This window comes from Procambarus clarkii, chromosome 82 (assembly GCF_040958095.1).
Source record: "Procambarus clarkii isolate CNS0578487 chromosome 82, FALCON_Pclarkii_2.0, whole genome shotgun sequence".
NCBI classification, from domain to species: domain Eukaryota; kingdom Metazoa; phylum Arthropoda; class Malacostraca; order Decapoda; family Cambaridae; genus Procambarus; species Procambarus clarkii.
This window is the reverse complement of record NC_091231.1, coordinates 10325343-10350460: the sequence shown is the minus strand read 5'-3', so window position 1 is coordinate 10350460 and position 25118 is coordinate 10325343. Positions and strand designations below refer to the sequence as shown.

At 38.9% G+C, this 25118-nt stretch overlaps 1 protein-coding gene across 1 annotated transcript; it reads right to left on the bottom strand.

The window, feature by feature from the left end:
* Nucleotides 1-678: 678 nt before the first annotated feature.
* Nucleotides 679-23751, bottom strand: mRpL4 (mitochondrial ribosomal protein L4). The gene is made up of 8 exons (XM_045751929.2): nucleotides 23594-23751; nucleotides 21498-21595; nucleotides 18832-18994; nucleotides 17999-18096; nucleotides 11447-11573; nucleotides 8024-8133; nucleotides 5709-5782; nucleotides 679-1401 (listed from the first exon to the last, which is right to left on the bottom strand). The coding sequence occupies exons 1-8, from the start codon at nucleotides 23642-23644 to the stop codon at nucleotides 1259-1261; spliced, it is 864 nt and encodes a 287-aa protein (XP_045607885.1). The 5' UTR covers nucleotides 23645-23751; the 3' UTR covers nucleotides 679-1258.
* Nucleotides 23752-25118: the final 1367 nt, after the last annotated feature.

Here is a 25118-nt window from a genome sequence, read left to right as displayed (position 1 = left end):
TGACACAATTTTAGTCAACAATTTTGTTCTTGCACAGATCGACTAGATGATCACAGTTCCTTAGAGCAGAGTGACATCATAAATACAAAGCAATTACTTCTTAGAGCTTTGATGATTTATGTTTAGCAGGTGTAAACATTGATGTAAGAAGTGTATAGTTCTTGAAAAAGACTTGCATTAATATTTCTTACACTGAGTGTTATTTTTCAAGTCTTGATATTTTCCTTTTACCTCACTTTTGCAGTACTGTACTTAGTGTGGTCTTATATCATCACCTGGAACAACCTCATACAATCCAGAGAAGTTGGTCTTGCAACCACCCAACTGAATTTTTTATCGTACTGCTTAACTTTTGGCATTTTTGTAAAAGGGTTAGACTTTAATTATGTTACTAATTATCCAGTACAATGAACTATGACAACAAAGCACTATTACCAGTTTATAAATGAACACTTACTGTAAGCCATTACTCAAAACTCTCAGTGTTGCACAGTCACAGACGCCACTGAGTTCACCAGTTCTGCTGTGCTAATCGTGTGTACTGTGTCGGTGTGCAGTGATGCCACCTAATTGCTTTACACAAAAACAATTAAATTGACCAGTGAAAAAACAGATAAAACATATAATAGCATGCATGGAGATTATGCTGGAGGATTATGCTATAGAAAAAAATGACCATTAATATCATAGTCGCTTTATTTTTTTAGCATGATAAATTTTATTAAATTATTTTATGTACAACATTCTACACAATCATTTTGCATAATGTGATTAATTACATTATAAGTTGATGGCATTTGTATTATTATACAGTATAGAACTATCATGCATTGAAATTTTTAAATCTCATTTAGATAAATACTTTACTATAAAAATTTGTGAAAGTGGGTATCAATAATAAGGTATCCAATGGTAGGGAGCAATAAAAACTAATAGATATACAGTACTGTATTTTGACAACAAATATTTACTACAGAGTATTGATATAATATAAAGTGCAGAGAAGATTTATAATTCCACAGTGTCAGTTTGTTAATGTTTTGTCACTAACTGCCGAATAAATTACTTATTGCTCCTCCACATTCAAGTTTATTTGTCTTTGGTAAGTAATTCGATGGTGGAAGAAAATTATTTATCATAAAGCCAGCTAAAGAAATTCAATATTTTTTACTTAATTTTGTTGTGAAGCTTATAGAAAATAATGCATATATCATTTTGTATCAAACACACACACCCACTGAACAAAAATGCCTTATTATTATGACATTCTGAATTTAGCACAGTTCTTCTCGTGGGCTTTTGGGCTGTTCAGGTGGTGTAATATTCTTTCTTCAATACGTCGAGCAGCAGCGACCGTAAGAACTAATGTATCATGTTTTAGCATGCTGTATACATTCAGTCCTGAAAAAGAAAAAACAAGGATTTCTTTACTTTCATCTACAGAACTTTAAAAATTATTTTTAATAAACTTATCCTTTCCTGGCAATTGTTACACACCTAATGAAAATGATTAATAGGTCAGAAATGATTGTATTGAAATTGTAGTAATTGACTTTTTCTTTTGAATCATCAATTTAGGTATACATTGTACCTGCATTTACACAGCTACTGTACCCTAGACCATATGAAGGGTTACACAGTGTGTCAAGAGTAGCTACATGATGAAAATCAAATTCCCATCTTACAAGATAGTCAGTCACAGAGCAATGTGATCAGTAGTACTCCAAACTTTGTTTGCATTGTGGTGATGTCCTCAAGAACACCAGAGTTCATTAAGTGATTGCAAAGCTCCAGGTGCCTCATACTGGCAGGTCTGAAGGGTATAATAAATGGGCAATCAAGCATGTAGTGTGAGATCATGACTCTCTTCCTGCTTATAGAGTTTGCACTTGAAGTTTTTGACAAGTATAATGCAGAATTTCTCTATGCATTTGATTAATTAAAATAACTTTTAACACATTTTTAAACATCAAAATACAGTGTTAACATTTAAAATGTTACAAATAAGCTTTCCATTAAATACAAAGTACAGTTTCCCAATAAACACCTAATTTATGTACATTTTGGAGAAACAAATGACCTACAAGACGTAATCAGTAAGTTCCATAACTGACTTTATTATACAAGCACTAAGAGTTGCAAAAGTTAAATATATTTTCTAAATACATTCCCAGTGTCTCAGGACTTCACACCTCAAAAGGGTGCTGCATGAACTCATTTCATATAGGAAGTTTAGTGCACCATGAATTATATTCTACATGGTCTTTCAACTGGAGTTTTTGCACACACAATAACTTGTTGATAGTTAAAAGATGCTACAGAAAAGACGTGTGGAGTACCAGGTCTTCGTTATGAAATACATCATGGGAATGATTTTACTCTCCTGTTATTCACATCCACAGTATAGCTGTTGGGATAAATGGTATGATACTGTACTCTTTAAAGCATGGGTCCTGAGCAGAGGGAAATGCCCAGGTTTGGACTCCAGACCCAGAAGAGCCAGAAACCAAAGCTGAACCAGCTTGAAAGAACAGGGAGCCACTGAGGGATCCCTTCCTGTAGTATTGGGCTAAAATTGAATATACACAACAAATGTTTTTTATGATTTTTGTGTTAACATTTTCACACTTCCATGATGCTAAAATTCATGCATTCATATATAGATCACTGTTGCACATAAGCTATTATAAATAAATGTTATAGAAAATTCATTTGCAAACATTTTGACACCAAATTTATAATTCTAATATAACGAATAACTGAGAAAATGTTAAATGATCACCCAAAAAATTTGCAACACTGAGCTACCCAGGGATCACAGAACATTTATGGATGGGAATGTGCAGAGGCGCCAGACCGCCAGAGTGTTAATAAGCATCGAATTTCTGCCACCTTTCATGTTATTTAGGATGAAATAGTACTATTATGGCCAGAGACTGTCAGTGAGGGCTGATGGATGCCATCGATGCATGACTGAAATTTTTTAGTGATTGTATGCTATTAATAGAATAACAAACCAATCAAACCTGCCCTAAAATATGATCACTTAAAAGATGACATCTTATTCTTAGCCCAGAATGAAGTACTCTGGCAAGAAACAACAAAAGCATCCCCCAGGCCTAATGAAATAAAATCAGAGCTGCAAAGGAGAGCAGTTCACAAATGAGGTTATAAGTAGCCAATGCCTCCCCCCTTCCCAACAGATTTTAGTGTTAGGCCCACAAACAGCAGCTAAACACTAAGAACACAGGAAATCCAACACAACATTAAGTGATCAAGTAGGCTGCAACAGAGCACGAGAAGAGCAGATGTGGAAAAATGCTCTAGCAAAGTTCAGAAGAAAGGCACTGCCTGAACCACCCAATAAGAATCATTGGTGTTAGACATGAAATGCCACTCGATGATCAGTCAAGTCAAGAACAACATCAGTAGAGAAACAGATACCAGACAAATAATGGAGTGTTAGAATCTATTTAAGCATTTCCAGTTCTCCTTGTACTGATGGGACAAAGCACAGATGCTAAATAAGGATCTCTGCCACCTGCTTACAATAGAGATGGTGGGAGATCCCGCCAAGAAACTAATCATGCCACAATAAGTGAAGACTCAAAGTGTTTGCAACAACCAATTAACTTAATGAAGAAAAAGACCGCAATAGGGAAAAATTTGGGCAATGGTAGAATAGAGATGGGAGCCAGGGATTTACCAGCCATTCAGGTGTTAGCAAAATCAAGCGGCTCTGAAAATTCTTGAACCTCAACAAAATTGCCATCTGTACCAGAGTAAACAAATATATCCTCTCCCACTGGTTCCAGTTGAGATGAAAAGCATCCAGCACAGAGGCATCCTGATTGGCAAATGAAGTCAAGTAAAGAGAAAGCTTGTGGTTCTATGCAAACACCTTAAAAGTCTCATACTATATATTCAAAGGAAGGAGAAGTCAATTTCTTGTTCTGTCCAAATCAGAAATGGGGGAACAACCTATTCCACTAGAGAACAGACAACTGGTCAAGGAGCAGTCTAGGAATGTGATCCCACTCTCAGATCACAGCCCGTGTATGGAGCTGACTGATATAGGAGGAACTTTGGCAATTCATATCACCCTTCTTGAACATAGTTATCAAAATCTCTTCCACCAAATCACCTCTAGCAGGTAATTGCAAAAGTAAGGGTCAAGATAGTTCAAGCTTTACAGCCAGAGGGGAAGAGGCTAGGAATATGAGCACCTCCAGAAGTTGAGGTAAATAGCAACAGGTAACTAGCAGCACATTTTGGATCATGAATGTGTAACTAGCAATTTGTCAGGATCAAAACATTACATTCTCCTTGTGGAAGATAGGCAGTATGGAATCCTCAGAAGCCAAGAATTGGGACTGCAAACACAAACTTCAGAGTATGAGCCTCTCAGCCTGAAGGCAGCCATATAAACCAATCACCGAGACAAAGGTTGAGGCTTGTGTAGGACTGGTACAAAAATCTGGCAGAAAGAACACATCTGAGGGTGAAAGCAAACCTGCACCTGCAAAAAATAGGGGTTGACAAAAGTCAAAGACACTATGAATGACTTGTTAGTATACAAAATGATTGTCCAGCACAACAAAAACATGCACCATGCAGAATCAGATTTAATCACATGCTGAGTCACCATGACTAACACAGGCGAGAAGAAACTAAATAAAACACACTACACATACCAGGACCTCCACCCCAGATGAGACCTGGATGCAAGAATCATTTTCATTCCCTACCCTAATCTCATCAGCCAGAAACAAGAATGGGCAATGGCAGCTCATGACCAAATCAAAATATAAAATATATAGATTACATAATCACGCACCTAAGTTTGAGTTCCAAGCCCTAAAATCGCGACATGGAATTAGATCCCAAGAAGCTGTAAAAATCAATGACAAACTCAAAAGGAGAATGACAAACTGAGTCACAAACTGAAGTAGCACAGTAGGCAAGTCTGCAATGCCTCCAAAAATATTCTTTTCTTGGAGGCATTGCAAACACATGACGATACACACACATCCTTAGTACTTTCCCAAAATAATTTGAAACTAGGTACAACAAATTATCCACTAATTTAAATTAACTAATTCTTCTGTTGGATCTTTTAATATGCCTTTGTTACAGTTAGCATACCATTTCGCCTCAGCATTAGAGGTGCCCTAGTGGGAGAAATACAAGGAATACCTTTTCCGTAAATGCTCTTTCCTTTGGGTACAATCACTCAGCAGTACAAGTTGGCAAATGCCACCTTTCCACATTTGCAATACTTTTTTAAATAAAAATGATTTTAACACTTCGTTTTATCTTAATTCATTTGTTTGTGCTTGGCTATCTTATTTGTATTTTAATTTCCCTGGTACACCTATGTGTGTTGTGGTAGTCATTATGTTCATATCTGTTTTAAATACAAGCACACTAAAATTTGGAATTGTTTGTCAAATCTTCCAAATGTCCTTTCTAAAGTCTACAAGCTGTAAGAGCATGTGAAGTATCTGGAAAAGATTCTACACAAGGCAATCTTTAAGATAGAAAGATACCCACAAAGAACAAAGCATAACAAATAGATACAGGAAATATAATGTCTTATTCCGAGTTGTTACATAAACATTATTAAATTCAGGATAAAAAAAAAAATTATCTAGAGAATTTTAATTTTGCTAATTCTGGGCCAAAATGTTTAAATATATTTGACTTACCATACACTGGCATGAGGTTAACGTGTTGTATGGTATCAGTAGCAATAGTTATATTACGTGCCATCAAATCAGTGCTGTGAAAAAATTAATAAATACTTTAAACAAGTAGGCAATTTACATTATTTCCAAATCACAATAACTTTATTCAAATAAATAGTACTAAAACACTGTCTTTCTATAAATTGATTACATCACTATCATCATTACTGTACAATGTTTCCCATTTTCAATGGGCGGGAAGATATCAGCCAGTAGAAAATAGACATTAACTGTTTTGCTAGATAACACCCAGCTTGGTGCATCAGTTCAAGCTGGCAATGGCCAGCAAGAATCTGAAACCTTAAGCAGGAACCAGGCCAGCATCAAAGGACCATAAGCCAGCTGCAAGGAAAAAAAAAGCTCATGTGAGCTTCTCAAAGTAGAAAGCAAAAAATTGGCAAAATGCCCTCCAAATCAAAATAAGTAATTATCAAAAGAAGGCACCAAACCGGGAAGGCTATGTAGCACCATCAAATGTGCGGGATAATCAGAGGGCGCTAAATATCACCAAGGATGCCAATACGAGAACAGAAACGCATAAGGCGAACGATATCAAAAGTATCCGAGTCGCCAATAATACTATCGAGAGACAAGTGACTGCGGGGGACGGTCGGAAAACAAGACACACGCTCGTCCCAGAAGTCAAGCTACGTCCCTGCTTGTAGCTTGCAGAGGTATTCTGCTAGATTTTGACATCAGCTGCCACTCTTCTGCCCTTCACTTGTTAGTGTTCCAGACCTTTTCACCCACAGGTGTGCAATGTGTTTTCTCATTAGTCCTTTCAGTTGTCATACTATCCTCTGGATCACCTGACTGTTAGACAGCAGCTCCTTTGCTGGCTCATGTTTGGTGCTTCAAGTCAGTATTAGCCCCTGTAGTTTCTGTTGTATGAGAGCAATAACTGGACATTAGACAGGGGCCATACCTTATTTCTGCATACTGTGGGAGGGTAACTTGCTCGGCCTTATTTACTTCACATTTTTATTCCTAGCTGCAGTGCTGACCTTTATGCTATGCATTTTCATGCTCACTTTCTTATTGACATCAACATTGGTTGGTATTTGGGCATTGGCTTTGGCACCTATTTCTGCAGTGGAGTGCTCGAGTATCAATACCCATTTTACTGGCCCTGTCTATTTTGTTTTTCGTTTATCTTAGATGAACCTTTTGGATTTCATGCACCTTGAGTGTGTTCCTCCATGGGTTGGGTTAGTGTGTTTTCTGCATCCATCATCAACTGGCTGTTACTGACTGCTGCACCCTTGGATCATGTTATGGGTTTGAGTGAAATGGCCACTGCCAGACACACATCTCTGTTCTGCTGATTGGAGGGTAGCACTGGCTTTCCTTCAGACATCTGAGAATTTTTCCTTACTCAGTCAAGAAGCTGATTATTTCATTTCACCCTGACCCAATGCTGTTTCAGGTCAGTGCCCTCCCTATTTGTTAGCTTGGGTGGGCTAACCTTTTTCCAAACTTCAATGAGTTGATGTTTCCTTCCTCCTCAGTTAGTTTTAGTTACCTCCCAGGTTGTGCTTGGGTTTGCTTCAATGTACTTTATTTGTATGGCATGTGTGCGTGGGTGTGTGGATCCCAGTTTTGTATGTGGTGAAGCTGGGCAGTCACATTTTTTATAATTGTTCTGGCAGGGACCAGGCCAACGAGATAGTACTCTCCGAGACAATTTTCAGAATCCCAATTGCAGACCCTCTAGCGGATCTGCATTAACTTCTTTGTCTCATGACGTTAGTTAATTTTCAGCATTGCAGCCTTTGTTAGGGCTTCATGGTACTTGCTACATTCTTGCCTTCTTTCCCTACTCAACACATTCTTTGTTTGGGCAGCCTTGAAACTTGGAATAAAAATGCTGACCTGCATACCACCATATCTACATTCTCCAGTACTGTACAAATCAAGGGCTGAGGTTAATTGCTGGTGTGTTGTAACATTCCTTTATATGTAATGCTGTAAAGTATGGATAATACAATAAATGAATGAGTAGTTTTTTTCCTTTATTACTCCCTTTTTTCAGACTGGTGTCATTCACCCCATGAATGTGGGAAACAGTGATAGTAGTAATAATGATGGCAGTGGTGATAATACTTTGTTTCAAATAATATGATAAAATGCACTTGATATATCATACTTTATAACCTGAAAGAATACTAACACAAAAAGCTTAAAAGCATGAGAGATCCCTACCAAGGATGCCTAACTGTTTGCTAAATTAATGTAACTGTTGAGAATTGACATAAAACAAGAATAATGAAGCATACTCATCCACAAACAAAACTGATGGTCCCCAGGAGCGATCCTCACACAGTTTTTCCAAATACCCAACTTCATCGGATGGCATATCTAGGTTCTCAACAATCTTGAGATCATCCTGTTGAATATAAGTACAATACTCAAATTATGATGCTATCACTAAAAATGTTAATTTAAATGTGACCTGTTAATGTTGAAGTGATTTAAAAACCTGATCTGAAATTGAATATCTGTACATACAGTACAGTACTTTATTATATACCATACAGTTGAATCTTGGTACTCAAACTTAATTGGTTCCTTAACTCGGTACTTTTTGGAATTAAACACACTATAATTCTTGTGCTAACAAAGTAACCAATCTACATGTACATGTAGACTGGTAATTACATGCCCCTACTGTGCCACCCTTAGCCTGTAATCAGTACAGTATATGCAGCTTCCTCCAGCAACAAGGTCCTTTTCCATCCTAAATATCAAACTGCTTCAACTGCAGTATAAAATTTAGGAATTCTTCATTCTTAATCTGCTCCCTATGCAAACCAATTCCTAAGATTTTGTGAACTTTGTTTGGATCTTTCTCCAACAAAAGAATGACAATTTGCTTAACCCTTAGACCGTGCAAAACATATATAGACGATATAAACCGTCTTAGTTTTTGAAGATAATAATTTTATTGCTTCTTAATTACAATTAGTACTTAACCTATAGCTGTATTGATATTACAGTTTTATAAAACTAATAAAACAAAACTAAAATATATCAATAAATTGTAAAGTAACTCAGGATATTTTAAAATTTTGTATAAAATCTATACTGTATTGTTTAATAAACCTGAAAAAGAAATTCCTGATATTTAAAACTTGTGTAAAGCAAATTGAAGTTGAAATCTTCATCCTAAAACTCTGAGTGTCTTTAATTAACAGAAAACGAGGAGAATTAAATCGGGGGAGGGGGTTGGGTAAGTGTAACAGCCCCATAAGTGCATTTATGCACTGTTTATGACAGTAAGAAAGTGTACTTATTACACTTAGTATTAAATCGTACTGTTAATTCGGAGGATGGGTTGCAATTCCAGTCTGACAGCTGGGGCGGAGCAAATCTCGTCTGGCGCCTGCTCTGTCAACGCCTCTTTTTTTGCCAGACGTCCCCGCCCTATTGTGGCCAAAATATGCCACCTACGATTTTTTTTTTCTCGAGATCAGGGAACACAAATGAACACTTTTATAAAACGAAAGAATTTTTTGGATTTTTTTTTTGTTGCGCCTGTGGGTGTTGAAGGCCAAAAAGCCCTTAGCAGCCTAAGGGTTAATTTACAATATGCAGTTTTCAGCAAAGTCTTTCACACATTCAACACTTGCTGAAAGTGGTACCTGTCACTTTCTTTTTTGTTATTTTATGACATTTTTATCCAATATTTTATTCATCAATCAACAAATTAGTCAATAAACAGTATTAAACAAAAATATACTGCTTCAGGTATATAATGTAAAAAAAAAAAAAAAAAGCTGCAGCTAACACTAGAGAATCCAGATAAATGGCTGCTAGAATACAATGTAATATGTATTGAAGATGGGAATGGGAGATATGAGACCTGTATGAAACTACAGAATAAAGGTAAGGCAACTAAAAAAAAAAAAAAAAGAAAAAATAAGAAAAATGAGGCCCAAGAGTATATATAATCCCAATAATTAACATCAGCAGCTCACGTGAACAAGGTAATGACAGCGGCACATGCGAAGTTGGCGAACATAAGAACAGCATTTAAAAATGTTGGCAACAAAGCTTCCAAGCCTATATCTGCTGCCCATGTGAGAGCATTACTCGAGTATGCAGCACTGGCACAGAACCTGCACCTCACGAAGCATACAGAATCGATAGTCGACCATGTCATAACTAAGTCGATTAAGGCGCGTCTGGGATCATCCTGGGCATAAGTTCGAACCCTCGTCACGGCCCTTGTGGATTTATCAAACGAATGTCATGGTGGTGCTGGAGCCAGGGTCAGATGATTACCTTCACCCAAGGTTCAGCGGATGTCAGAGGTTGAACCCAGGGTACTTCACCACACTCACTACATTCTTTTTTTTTTTTTTAACAAGTTAAGTGAGAAGGTGGTGGAGGCCAAAACCATCAGTAGTTTCAAAGCGTTATACGACAAAAGAGTGCTGGGTAGACGGGACACCACAAGTGTAGCTCTCATCCTGTAACTACATTTAGGTAATTACAGGGAACATGGCAGGGTTAAGGGAACTTAACCTTTTAACCTTAAACAGAGGGGATATAAATATTACATAAGATACTGATGTGAGCAGACAATGGGGACAAGGGTAGTTTATTAAATTGAAAGGAGGCAAGACAAGTGGACATTGGTAGAAACCAGATATGCAACGTAGTCGGAGACTTAAGGAAATTTTCATACCCTGGTGGTTGGCAAGTTGCATGCATTGAAAGATGTCAAAGCCAATTCCATCCACAACCTCAAGAAAATTTACAACAAGAACTTAACGTTGAAAGATATAATTAGGGAAGCTAGATATAAAATAAAAAGGGTAGGAAAGGGAGTGGAATACTGAAGAACTAAATTTAATTTCCCCTCACTGAAAGGTAAACACCTCTTAAAACTGCACCAGCTTGGCAAACTGAAGATTAATGTCAAGGGTCATTAATGTTAGTCACTAGCTTGTGGCATCCAGCATCACTATCAGGGAGTGGTATCTGAGTGGGATGGTTGGTCTAATAGCCTACTAAGATTTGTCAGACAGTAGTTATGGCTAAATAGCTAAATACTAATTCTTGCACTTGTTTGTCCAGACTGGAAAGACTGTGCTCTTGTTCCCCTGCATTTGAACAATGAAGAGAGCAAGGGTTGCCCTGAAAGAAGTTTGTTGAACTGAGAGCAAAGTGGTGACAACGAAGCAGAAAACAACCAAGTGTAGGCTTAATTGAAGATAATGTTTTGTCTGTAATGACTTAAAAGCTTTAAATGTTAAAACTTAATTTACAATAAAGCTCACAGTCACGTGAAGTGTTTTTCTGCATCTAAAAATCAGTTATATGGTGACTGCATAATGAAGAGTTTATGTAGTAGGAAATTTGCCATTACTAATACACACACACTCTTCACCCTTACGTATAATATAACACATTAGGTAGGCTGAGTTTGATATCCACTCAATTAGGCCAGTGTGTAATTATTGAACTCTTCATTAAGTAGAGGGAAAAGACTTCACTTGCACTGAAGTTGAAGAGGACATACTGTACTCCAAAAGCTAATAATCCAAAATTCAAAACTATGATTAAGCTATGCAAAGAAAACCCATTCCATGTTACTTTGCTATATATATTGAGATGGTGTGCAAAAGATACAGACCAACATTAACAAAAACTAGGCCACTCACTCCTAAATAAAATCTTACATAACTAATCACCTGTGCAAATTTGGCAGATAAAGTAGAGGTAAGGCCAATTATTCTTTTCGATAATGGTAACATGTAGAACTGTGTAGTGAATGCTCTTGGTCCATGGACCACGCCGCCACCAATCCACAAGGGAGAACTGCAAACAAAAAATAGAAAGGTAATTTGATGTATTACATGTGATAATATGCCACTGTGCATCACAATAACATTAGGGTAAAATCTCCAAGTGCCACTATTAGTCAAGGATAAATCCTTGGAATGGAAAAAGAATACATTTATCTGTGAAATGACAATTTTAGTCTGGAGACACTATTGAGATATTAACTAAAATATGTTTATGACTGCTGTTACAGTGCTTGCTAAATGCTCAACCACCCCAGAGGTAGTGTTCAGCCAGGTAATTATATATGATATTAATATACTAAGGAGCATATTGTGGGTCAGTATGCTTTGGTGACACTTTTTTTTGGACGTTGTCTTCCTATGGCCAATGACCAGCATTGATAACCTCCATATTTAGTGGCTAGTATCTTTGGGACAACTAGGTGTTAAGATTAGATACTGCTGTGCAAGGTGGCATGGGGTGTCAAGACAGTATTAGGGTCATTCCATCTCAAATCACCAAAAAGTCACCCATGGCTCCAACTCGACTCTCTCCAAATGCCATGAAATTTTATAGTAAGATAGCCCTTGACCCCAAATGACACTTTGCAAAATATTAGAGCTCAATTTACTTTGGTTCTTAAATAACAGGTCCATATTGAATGGGCTCTTGTCCCATTAATGCTTAAATACCACAAAAATTACCAACTTTTATTCTTTGTTAAATCACGACTAGTGTCCAGAGAGGTGTGAAATTTGGCATACCAGGGAAACTTTTGGTGTGGAATACATCAGTGTAATCAAAAAAGTAGTTTGGGTAGCCATTCAGCTACCAATCCATGCTAATATCACTGCCAATATATCTCAATATGACTCATTCCCAATTTGGTTTTGAATGACACCATTGGATAGAGCAGATTTTTCTATACAAGAGTAACTTTTATTTAGGTTGGGATCTGAATTCCTAGTTCAGCCAGAGGACTCTGAAAATGACATACCTTAGTGCGATATCGAAAATATCAAATTATGATTCTCCATCTTCTTTGTGCACTGATCAAAAAATAGAAATGCTAGCAAATTGATATCCAAACTGATTGGAAAAATTTTAAGCTTCACTGGGTAGAACATTTTTCGGTGGGATTCAGAATTATTATTACACAATCAGTGCTATTTTTCGTTCCTGTTCTATATTTATCTTTACATCTTTGTAGTATCGTGCAAGCAGGTCAAACACTGCTGTTTACTTATTTGTGTATTTACTTGCAATAAATACACAATAAAAAACAATATTATTATTAATGTATTACAGCTCTAACTTGAAATTACTGTATTCAGTAAGTTAAATAATTTGAATTGAATTCGATTACGGATACGTCATGAATCAGGATTCCATTGGTTTATTGCCATGTGCTATTGCTAGCTATGAGCGCAACTCTTCTGAATGTCACTTGACAACCTACACTCACAACAAAGGCTTGAAGTTTCTAAAACAGTATAGTGCAGAAGATCAAAAACTGATAGCAAAGTGAAGTGAACTGAACTTGGGTGGAGAATCTCAAGTATGCCTCCATCATAAAGCTTTGCTGTTGACGAAATTTGAATTTTTGCAAAAAACTTGCTGCAATCCCTTCAAGAAGAAATGCCACGTAAAGCGAAAAGATTTGTGACCAATCACAGCAGCTACGCAGAGGATACTCCTAGGATAAGACTCCACATGAGACTTGGGCACCTGTCACACACACAACTAACAGGCTTGGGAACCTGCGAGAAAGTGGCCCTGCTCGTTGTTGTTGTTGTTGTTAAAGATTCGCTACCAGGAACAAAGTTCCAAGTAGCACGGGCTATGGTGAGCCCGTAAGGCCTGCCCGTGGCTAGCCTTGCCTGGCTATCGGGCGGGGACCCTAGGCGATGGGGTTGCCAATCTTTTAGATTGGTAGTGGCTCAGCCACCATGGACCAAAGCAAGGATTACACTAATAATGGATAAATTTGCCTGCTGCAAATTGCCATGCTCTGGATTTGACAGCCTGCAATAGCCTACAATATACGTACACCTCGCATATAAAAGTGTCATTTTCAGAGTCCTGTGGCTGAACTAGAAATTCAAATCCCAATCTAAATAGAAGTTACTCTTGTACAAAAAAATCTGCTCTATCCAATGGTGTCATTCAAAACCAAATTGGGAATGATGCATATTGAAATATTTTGAGATATATTGGCAGTGATATTAGCACATATTGGTAGCTGAATGGCTTCCCAAAATACATTTTTTATTACACTGCTGTATTCTGCACCAGAAGTTGCCCTGGTATGCCAAATTTCACACCTCTCTGGGCACTAGTAGTGATTTAACCATGGGTCAAAGTTGGTAATTTTTGTGGTATTTACGCATTAATGGGACGAGAGCCCATTCAACATGGACCTGTTATTTAAGAACCAAAGCAGATTGAGCTCTAATATTTTGCACATTTTCCATTTGGGGTCTAGGGTTACTTTATTACAAAATTTCATTACATTTAGAAAGGGTTGAGTGGGAGGCCTTTGGTGAATTCACATGGAATGACCCATTAGTGTATGTACAGTTTATGTTGTTGTTTCCTATATGAAGACTTGGCTTTGTTTGTTGATCATTGTTTTTTAGGCTCTAAGTCAGCCACATGATCATTTTCTCTGTATGGTACTCCTCTAGGTGTCTAGCCCTGTGGTTCTCGACATCCTTATTCATCCACCTAATAATATAATGATTAAAATGCAATATTTCATACAGTAGAGAATTTGAGGAAAAAAAACCAGGGTTGAATATAATGAAATGCCATTTTCTGGGCGAGCCCAGGAGGCTTCCTGAAGGTATCTGAACTGATATAGTGCTCTATTAGTTTGGGGTCATCAGTCACAGGAGTCCTGTGCCTACCAGTGACCATGAGCCAGAACCTGGCCCCACTCAGAGAGACAGTAGAAGTAATAGCCTATGAGCACTTTACATTTAAAGTATGTCATATTTTGCCATCGACCGGGAAAGGCACCCAGAAAGATAGGCGAAGCAAAAACTACAGTCCGGTGAAAATTGCTATCTACATCAAGAAAGAGCAAAAGAACTACCCCATAAAGAAAACAAACAAGCAACACATCATGCAACTAGCACTCCCTCTCATTAGCGCTACCCTCCCTTCCCCCTAAGAGGGAAGGGGGAGCCAGCACTGGTGAGCCGGCAGCCCACCACTCCAGTTCTTGAATGATGAAAAACTGTTGACCGGAGAGAGGAAGGGTGTCAGGACGCTCCCGGGGCTTGCCCAGAAAATGGCTTTTCATTACATTCAATGCTGGTTTTCTGTGGGTAGCCCTGTCGGCTTCCTGAAACAAACTACCCAAAGATAAGTAAAAACTGGGACTTACCCGGAAGGTGGCAACACCGCAGGTCTCAAGACGAGGAAGAAATAGATGGCCGTAAGAGACGCCCCAAAGCAACGCAAGGCCGGATGGGGCCTGGAACGTACACAAGACATACGGTGGTCAAGATCCTGTTCGACCTCCAAAACTTCCGCACAAGGAATGTCGACCCAGGGCATATTCCCAAAGACAGCCGCAAGAGCAGCATACTTCCCAAGAACATGGGCACGAGGGTAGACCGCAGACTGACTAGTCTTAAGGATACTGCGAACAACCTGAGATATGAGCCCTGGAACAGGGAACCAGGGAAACCGGATCCACCCGAGCGCATTCACCGGCAGAGGACAAGCGAACCAGTAGGCTGCAAATGAACAAAACGACCCCCAGGACTAAATGAACAGAATTCCTGGCACCAGAGAATAGCATGAATTTCCCCAACCCGACTCCCAGAAGCCAAAGCCAACGAAAACCAATGCCCTCCAAAGGCAATCCTGAACCGAAGGGGCCCACAACAAACCGAGAAAACAGAAAGGAAAGAACCTGGTCCCAAGACCAAGAAGGCTCAGACGGCACGTGAGCAGGCCGGAGGTACAAAAATGCACGAGAAAGCTTGCAGAATGGAGAGGAAGGGACATCCACACCAAATGCAAGCATCAACGGCTCCATCAATGTCGCTCAAAAAGAAGCAACATTATTTGGCAAGAGATGCTGGACCAAGAAAAGCCAAAAGAGAAAGGGCAAAACAACCCTGTCTGACACCGACAAAACCCTATGGAGAGAAAGGAAATGGCGGAAAGCTAGCTTTGAAACACTATACAGTACTGTCGCTGAGATGAAGACGGTAGGTGGGACGCCATCAAAGAAGCCACGTGGATCACCATATAAATGGCGATACACCCGCATCAGAAAACCAGATGCGTAGAGCGGAAGAGGAAGTTGAACCAGCAAGGTAGCTTACCAGCCCGACCTACTGCAAGAGGCGGAGCCACAGAAAAACACCCGGGTTTGCTTGGTAGCAAGCAGGGCCTGCTACCAAGGAACCAAGAGAAGCATGCTTTCCCGAAAGGATTCCAGCTGAGCTAGAGCTCGAAGCAACAGCTGGACCAGAGAACAGAGGCACAGGAACCCCCACCTACACCAGTTTTGCCAAAAAGCATCGACCTCATGCCTCACAGGCGGGGAACAGCACCATGTACAATGGAAGATGCAGAGACCAAACCAACACGAAGAGGATCACCTAAAGGCACCTATATATCTGGCAAAGCCAAAGATGGAATCGGCAATGACTGGCCAATCTGGCTACCCAAAGCTACCAGCCCTAAAGTGCCACGGAACGAAGAAATCCAGTTCGAAGGAGCTGGAACAACGAGCCCCGAGGAAGCGGAATCTGCTGCAGCGCCAGCCACAATGACGCAACACGAGCACTGTGGTGTTACCCTGATGAAATGAGAGCCCCAACACCCCCGGCCAGACAAGTGATCACTGGTCACAAAGCCCCAACCGAAGCTGAAGCATCCGGGAACACATCGAACAAGAGAAGAGGAAGGTGCCATGGCACCGAACCCCCGAAGAGGAAGCTGGTGACACAGAAACTGGTATAAGGACACCGGGGAACGAACCCAGCGAATGCAAAAGCTGTAACATGGAAGAAGCGTTATGCCACTCAAGCACGTTGGACCGACAGAAACCACACCAAGCCTCCAGCAAAAACCAAGGGGTGTATGCCAACTAGGACAACTCCAGAACTTCAAAATCAGTGGGAGGGAGCAACACACTGGAAGGGAAAGGAAGAGGTGTGGACAGAACCATGGTTGAATTAACCAACACCTCCAAATCCCTAAGCACCAACTGGGGCAGCTCTGGGGCATCCAACTGGGCACACAACCTACACCATTGTAAAACAGAAAACCTCAACTGTAAAGCAGATGCTGCCTAAAAACCCTGATCATCACAAGGGTTTGTTAGGTGAGTAACGTGTGAAGAACAGTCCGACAAGACTCGGGGGTCGAAGGTGTCACAGACCCAGCAGGCAACATGGCAGAAGCAGAAGGTAAGAGCATTGCCCACATAGCACAGATGATGCACAACCCTCACTCACACATGGCAAGAGCAGATTCAGCAGGGACATTCATTGGACCACCAAATCCATAGGAGTTTTCCAGGGTCTGCAGGGAATGGCTCTGCAGGAAACCCAGGCAATGGGATCACTACATCGGAACCCTATTAAGAAAACAGGGCCTCCTGTTAACAAGAAGGGTAGTCTCTATGAATACAAAGATAAAGGGAACAGAGTTGTATGTACAGTAGAACAAGTGTAAGTACACTAACTCAGCTCAGCAGAAGCTGAGAAGGCCAACCTTGGAGTGCCTTGGTTAGGTTGTGCACCAGTGTGCCCTGCCAGCTGTAACTTGCATCCGACCACAGGGAAGACTGAAAGCTAAAAACCAACGGACTTACCTGGCACAAGGATTACCACAGGGAGGGAATCAAACCCCAAACATTCAAGGGAAGAAAATCCTAAGAGTGCATGGGTAGCACTAGGTAGCACACAGGGAAGAAAACCCTGTGCACATTGCAGCTCCAAGTGCTACCATCATTAAGAACTGAGGGTGGAGCAGCCAGCTGACCCAATCTGCCTCCCTCCTTCCTCAAATGAGGGGGGAGGGAAGGTGAGGCTAACAAGCTTGCGATAGTTTCATGAATTTTCAATTGTTTCTATACATTGTTAGGGAAGTTCTTTTGATAATTTTGAGGCTTCAATATTTCCTTATAACCAGCAGTGGTCTGTTTGTTTCACTAATTTTGAGGGTACTTTCCCTGTGGTGGCAGACATGATTAAAATTCACTAACAATTTTATCATAGTGCCCCTACTTTCTGTGCGCTCGTGGTCCCCAGTAGGCCTAACAGAATTCCACAACTGATAGCATCTAGATTTTTGACACTATAACAACACTGTAGCTCCATGGAGCCACAAGGGGCTTCCCCCCTCCCCCAGAAAGCGAGGAAGAAAGACAGCAGATACCATTTCATTTCTTAAAAATATTAATAACTTTAAAATAAATTTTTACTTACCGAATAGAACCATGTCTTGCTCGCCCTGACCCTTTTTGTGGATATGGTTTTCGACCTCCTCCTGCGACTTCTGATCGTAATTTGGTATGTGCATAATTCTAAAAAAGGGTAATTTGTGTAAATTGGCAAAGTATACTAAATTTGAATACAATAATACAGGTATATAAAATGTATTAAATATTAAGCAAATTGTATAGTATACAGTACTGTACATTAACCCTTAAACCTCGCATATTACCGCACATACTGGAGGCCCAGAAGCGAAAAATATTTGAACTATGTAAAAATAACTTAAAAATGTTAAACAATTCTTCAACTTATTGGCTTCAGTGTTGTGAAACTTTCATCAAAATATTTTCAGAAATTGATTTTAGACGAATTTTTAAAAAATAAAAATGTTATGTTGATAACGAGAACAGTTCCTATTAACTGGATCTGAAGGATAATGCAGTAATAAAGGGATGCAAGCACCTGTCCAACACTCAAAGAAGAATAGTAGTAAGAAGTGTCCACAAAGTAGATATGCAGTTGGAGCCTTTATAGCACTGCTGAGTAATACATAATAAAACAAATCTAGCACTTATATCTTTTGTTATAAATAACAAAAGTGCATAATGGTTTCACTGTTTGGTTCTGTGATTCTCTGATTGCAGTGACTCACAAGGAACCCTTTGCAAGACCTTAAACGCAAAGTAAGCAAAACTATTACATCAACCAACGCAAAGAGAGGTGGAATTAACTTTGCTAAACTCAAAAGGCAACTATGGCCTAGAATAGGCCTATGGCAATGTTAAGACACAAACCAGGTAATCCACGTAATTTGGGCAACTTACCACCATGCGATACTTTTGCTGCCACACTACATTTTCATGAATGATGTCTAGTCTTGGATAATCAGCAAACACTTTAGGATGCAGATGCATGAGACCCACTAGAGGACTGGGTGCACTTGTATCAAGAGTCTCTATCCATGCTTCACGCACTTCAATAGCACTCCTGTTCCATGAGAAACAAAATAAAATATATACAGTATATATAATGGCATATACAGTATAATATACATGTTTAATTAAACATTTATAAAGTTGATTAAATGTAAAAAAAAAAAAAAACATTGATTCGATAAAAATAACAATGTTTCACCATCTATGACAATGACAATATTATTAGGGCATCTTTTGCCCACTGGGGGAGAATGGGAAGAGAAGGAGGGGGGGGCGAGCAAGAGAGAGGAGATGGAGAGGGGCAGAGGGAATGAGAGGGAAAGATGGAGCAGAGCAGAGGAAACGAGAGTGGGGATGGAGCAGGGTACAGGGAACGGAACTGGGGGAGCAGGCGAGGGAGGAGAGATAGAGATATAGACAAGCAAACAGACCCAGGTTGTAACGGTTAGCTGTTTACATAGTATGATGTATCTTGGCTTGTATAGTTGTATGGTTACAGGCAGGTGTGTGTGCATTTGCATGTCAGCAGTATAGAGTGAAAGGAGGGCATTGACCTGCTTTGATGTAACACATCAGTGTTAGGGAAGAGATTATACAATGTTGTCCAGTGTATTTTGACAGTTCTGTCTTACAATGTTGCCTTGTAGAGACCAGCTTCTGAGGACTCTGTATTATTTCTATAGGAGGAGTGAAGAGTTTTAATAGTCATTAATGGTCAGCCAGTTCAATTTGTACATAAGAGGGCTTGACATTTTAGAAAGCTAGCAACATGCTGACCTCAGGTCAGGCCACCTCACCCTCCTCCTCCAAGTTTACCCCTAAGGTATATTGCCATGTGTAAGCGTACCACTGTAGAATATTCAATGGATGCTTTTTTTTATAAAGAATATATATTGCTATACAGGTATTAACATTAAGTAAACAATAACAATATATTAACACTACTTAGATCATACCTGGGGGAAGGTTTTGGGAATTCTTCTACTCCCCAAGCCCAGCCTAAGGCCAACCTAAACAATAAAGAAATTCATAGCCCTGGTGTCAAATTTGAGAAAAAACTTCCAAGTTACATTTAATGGGCAAATATGCAATTATTGTTTCATTGCTTACTTTAAATATTTTTAATTTCTGGACAATATCTGAATATATGGTGAGCTTTATCCCTTCACAAAGGGACTCAATGTTATTACCATTAATATTGTGAAGCCATACTGAATTAGTAAATTTCTATTTATGGTATATCTTTGTAGTCTTGTTCACTCCGGGATTTTCCCATCCTTGAGAGGATGGCCACATGCAAAATCTTCCCCAGACATTTTAAATGCAACAAAGTATTAAGAATACATCGAAGATTTTAAACATTTATCAACGAACTTTGGATGCTGGATAAGCTGTCATAGTGAAGCAGTTTTCAAAACAAAAATGTTTGAAACAAGTGGGAATTGAGGAAGTGGAGGGAAAGATAATGAAAAAATAGCAAAGAAAAAATAAGAATAGACATTTTTTTTTTAGTAAAATGTGGGTATTGAAGACAGACAGGGTGAAGCCATCAGTGTCTGGATGGTTGCCTGTCTCCGAACACCAGTGCCATAAAAATCTACATTGTATGGACCAGTGCACACAATGAAACCATAAAAATGCTGGATATTCTAAGAATACACTCCAAAACATAATGAAACTAAAATGGTATCTAATGGATACCTGTAAGAATAAATATTATAAGTAATTATTTTTCATCATCAAATGAAAGATGTCTTATTTGATTTGTTCCATTCCATTTTTAGGCAGATGAACAGTATTTGCAATGTAGGATAACACCGGGGTATATATCTGAAAGGTGCATTATAGGCAATAAACATTAGAATACCTGTCACATTATTTTTAACACACCTGGATTGCAAATCTCCAGATACAGATAGGGATGAACATTCAAGAGACAGGTATGTAACTACAAGTGTTGCCTAATGTATAGAAAAAGAGACATGTATAATATAGATAAGACTACAGTATATGGTTACATTTGGCACTAAGTTGTCTGTAGATGTTGATGAGCTAAAAAACTCGAGATGTCACCATTTACTGTTAATCTCCTTAGGTATCACATGTACAGCAGCTATTCTAGAGTAATTTTATAGAATGTCTCTTATTTTGAGTTATATTAGTAATTCTGAAATAAACCTAACGTACCTATTTTTCAGTCCGAAGAGAACAATAACAACTATCTGGAGATGGGGAATTTATGCTATGGAAATTAGCAGCGTTTCCAAGTTAAATAATAATGAATAGAAACAAATTTCCGAGACATGACAGTTTAATACATAGAGAATGTAACTAAAGAATAATACTATACAAAGTACAAGAAAAAATAACGTGTTATAATGAACTAATTACATTTAACTCAAATATATAACAGCATTATGGATAAGTATACAGTACAGTATTTAAAAAAATGTACAGCAGGAAAATCATTCTAATTGCTGAAAACTTGAATAATAAAAACTGAAATAAAGTTTAAATAAAAATAATAAAACTGTATAATAAAACAAAGAGCTTACCTGTCAGTGTTGAAATCATCCCCAAGAATAAGTGGAGGTGAAGGAGTTTGGGGTACTGCTACCACTTCTGTCTGCCATACTGGTGTTGTGCCAAAACTCTGAAGATACATTTTAATGAAGTAATAATGACCCATATTTGATCAAAAGTAATGGGAATTTTTATTATACATAAAGTACTCAGGAGAGTGTACTGTACTCACCTAGTTGTTGTGCTTGTAAGGGTTGAGCTTCGGCTCTTTGGTCCCCCCTCTCAACTGCCAATCAACTGGTGTACAGGTTCTTGAGGCTATTGGTCTTTATCATATCATATTGGTCTTTATCATTACATTTATTTACACATTGTGTCAGCTCTCCCAACAAGCAATAAATAGGTCACTGGACGTTAGGCCAAATGTTCTGGGTTGCACCCTTGGAAAAGTAAGTCATTAGCCTAGGGAAACCTCAATGAGCCTAACAGGATTTCTGAATCAACAATGAGGAATCTATGTTATACAGTATAAGATAACTTACATGCCATCAGAAATGGCCATATCCGACAGTTTGCTTACAGAGTTTCAGAGTAAGCATAATAAAGAAAGAAAGAAGAAAGAGTTTCAGACCTCATCTAACATACTGTAACCTAACCCATGTGTGAAGCATAGTCTGGTGTGGGAGTTCAAGATTTACTAACCAAGATATATATAGCCTAGAAAATTAAACATTTTGAACAAAACATCTAGTGAGCATAATGCATGTCTGTGAAATGATTGTAGCCCTTCTTACCTAACAAAAATGTTCCAACATTAGCAGGTTATCACCCTTTTTAATTTCCCTTTAAACAAAACCAATAACTTAACCTAAAAAGGCATAAGCACATAAAGCCTAATTTAAAGACATTTGTTTGGTATATGTTATGGATATAAGTAATTACATAATTTTTGCTTATTTTAAGTCCAATGTGCAAGGATAACCTAACTCACCCAAGAATAACATGAGGACATATATGCATTACAGTTTAAACAATTAGAAAATTAATATGTCAGTACAGTTTAAACAATTAGAAAATGAGCTATGTGCAAGAAATACTGTATTGTGAATTATTTGACTGTATCCATGACCAACATCACCACTGAATAAGGCTCAAGAACTGCCCAAAGTGCAGCCCATTTAACAAACCAAACCTAGTCTAACAAAATAATTTTTTACATTTTTATATACTGGGCAATAGGAGTACTGTCCATTTTAAGTGTGGGGCAGTTTGTGGTTATTATTTACAGATGCCACATTGTGCACAAGGCAGTTCTCCAATGGATTTTAAAACCTACCTAACCTTACTCAACCTCAGAGTCCCAGTTCAAACTTGATGTTGTGCAGATGTTGGACTTCTGCTCTGTCTGGGGTCCCCAGAAAATGTGTTGCATTTGTTGCTTGTTGGGTAATGTTTTGCCATAAGGCACCTTTATTAAACCATGCGAATGGATGCGATGCCTGGTGCAAACACTGCTATCGAGTAAAAGAGGAATTTACATATTTTCCTGAGTTTACGAGCTTGTTCTTAGCGTGTCGAGCAGGGTAATGAAGCAATCTTCGCAGATAGGTATCAGGAATCAGTGGTCCTTGAAGGCTCCTGTGCGCCTTATGGATGTGGAAGGCAGCTGGCTCATGCTCCACCTGTGCGTTGTGTGGCTGGTCAATGGCTGCCTTATCATGGGTATTAGGGTGTCACTTGGATGCTGCTGATTAATTTTTTTCCTGTTTGTATTGTTCCCCAGGATTGCCTCCCATTTTGTTTCTAGACTGGGAACTAGATTGACAAAGAGCATACAGCAAATTCCAATGGCGCCCTTGTATCAACTAGCAACCCACCTAACTAAATAAAGAGAGCCTAACAAAGCCTAATCTAAGCAAATACATTCTAAACTAATAATACATATGGTTTTAACAATTAGAAAACAAGCTTTATCTAATCGTCTCGTGTCCAAAATGATCATACCCCTTCACCCCTAGACTGACACCGGCACGACTATGTGGCCACACTCACCACATTCTTGCTCTTTGACGACTGACACATGTAGAGACTAAACAATACAACGCATCAAAATAACAATGGCTCTTACCCTCACAACATTTCGAAAAGCAGGAAAACACGACCTTAAAGTAAGAGCCATCACAAGCAAGTTCTTCAGTTTGTTGACTTGCTGGGATACCTCGTGGAGGTGCGAACGCTGCCAGCCACCACTCGTAGAGGGGCAAACGCTGCCAGCCACCACTCGTGGCGGGGCGAACGCTGCCAGCCATCACTCATGGCGGTATCGGCGGAACGGGTTACACAATCAATTAGTATGTCACATATGCACTTATTAAATAAGCCAATATTGACTATAAGCAAATGCGAGAACGGGTTGCGGTAATGACAGTAAGATGCTAGAGCAGAGTGATGAAGGCTATGAGCCAAGAGATAAGGCAATAATAATTGAGTTAACATTGTGGACAATATTTAATTTCATAGATCACATTTTTTAATTTTTTAAGCATTTTTGCCCGAAACGTTGTGGTATTACTGGTTTTAGGCATTGTATGTACTAGCTAATAGTAGAAACCTCAGCCTAGCCTACATTATTCTTCTTATTTTCAGCGACTTCAGTCTAGCCTTTTTGCATTTAATATATTTTTATATATTCAATATTCCTCTTGCATTTTTCAACATCCTCAGCCTAGACCCAATTATTCTTCTTGAATTTTTCAGCAACCTCAGCGTATACACGTCATTATTCTTTCCATTTTCAGCAACTACAACCTCGCCTCTACTATTCTTGTAAGTTCAGTAACCTCAACTTAGGATCCATTATTCTTGCATTTTCAGCAGCTTCAGCCTTGCCAATATTATTCTTGATATTTTTCAATTATCTCAGCCTAGTCTTTTTTTGTTTGTGGGCAGCGGTGGATAGGTTACAATCACTTAGTTACTATCTACAGTTAGCAAACTGGGGATATTTGGCTAAAATTTCTGGTAGCAGATCATTTTGAATTAAATATTTACACATTGCTGGAACATTGGTTATAGAAATGTGTCTGAATTCACGTATCTTTTCACACTCCATCACATAGTGACGGAGGGTGTGCGAATAATTTTGTTGACAGTTTACATTTGGTCAGGTCTACATCAGCAGATAATGAGAATTCCCAGAGATACTTGTAACAGAGTCTAAGCCGAGCTGTAGTAACATCTAGAAGTCTGCTGATTTTATTGGATGAACCATAAATGTGTGGCTCTAAACAAAATTATGAAAACCACAACATATACTGAATTTGTGCGCCCCTTGAGGGACTTGAAGTAGAGGGGGGTAGAAATAGCCTAAGCTACTCTATCCCTTTGAGATGTATTTTTTCTTGTCTCAATAAACATACTTGAACTTGAACTTGAATTGGTTTCCGCGTAACCCAAGTTCACCTAATTTAAACAAATCCACAAGGGCCATGACGAGGATTCGAACCTGCGTCAGAGAGCATCCCAGACGCTGCCTTAATTCACCTAATTTAGACATTGATTATCTGCGCCTACATCGGCTAGCATTCGTTTGCGCTCTTCTGTCTTTAAATTCATCCGAGAGTTCTCTGATATTTTTTATGATTTTCTTTGAT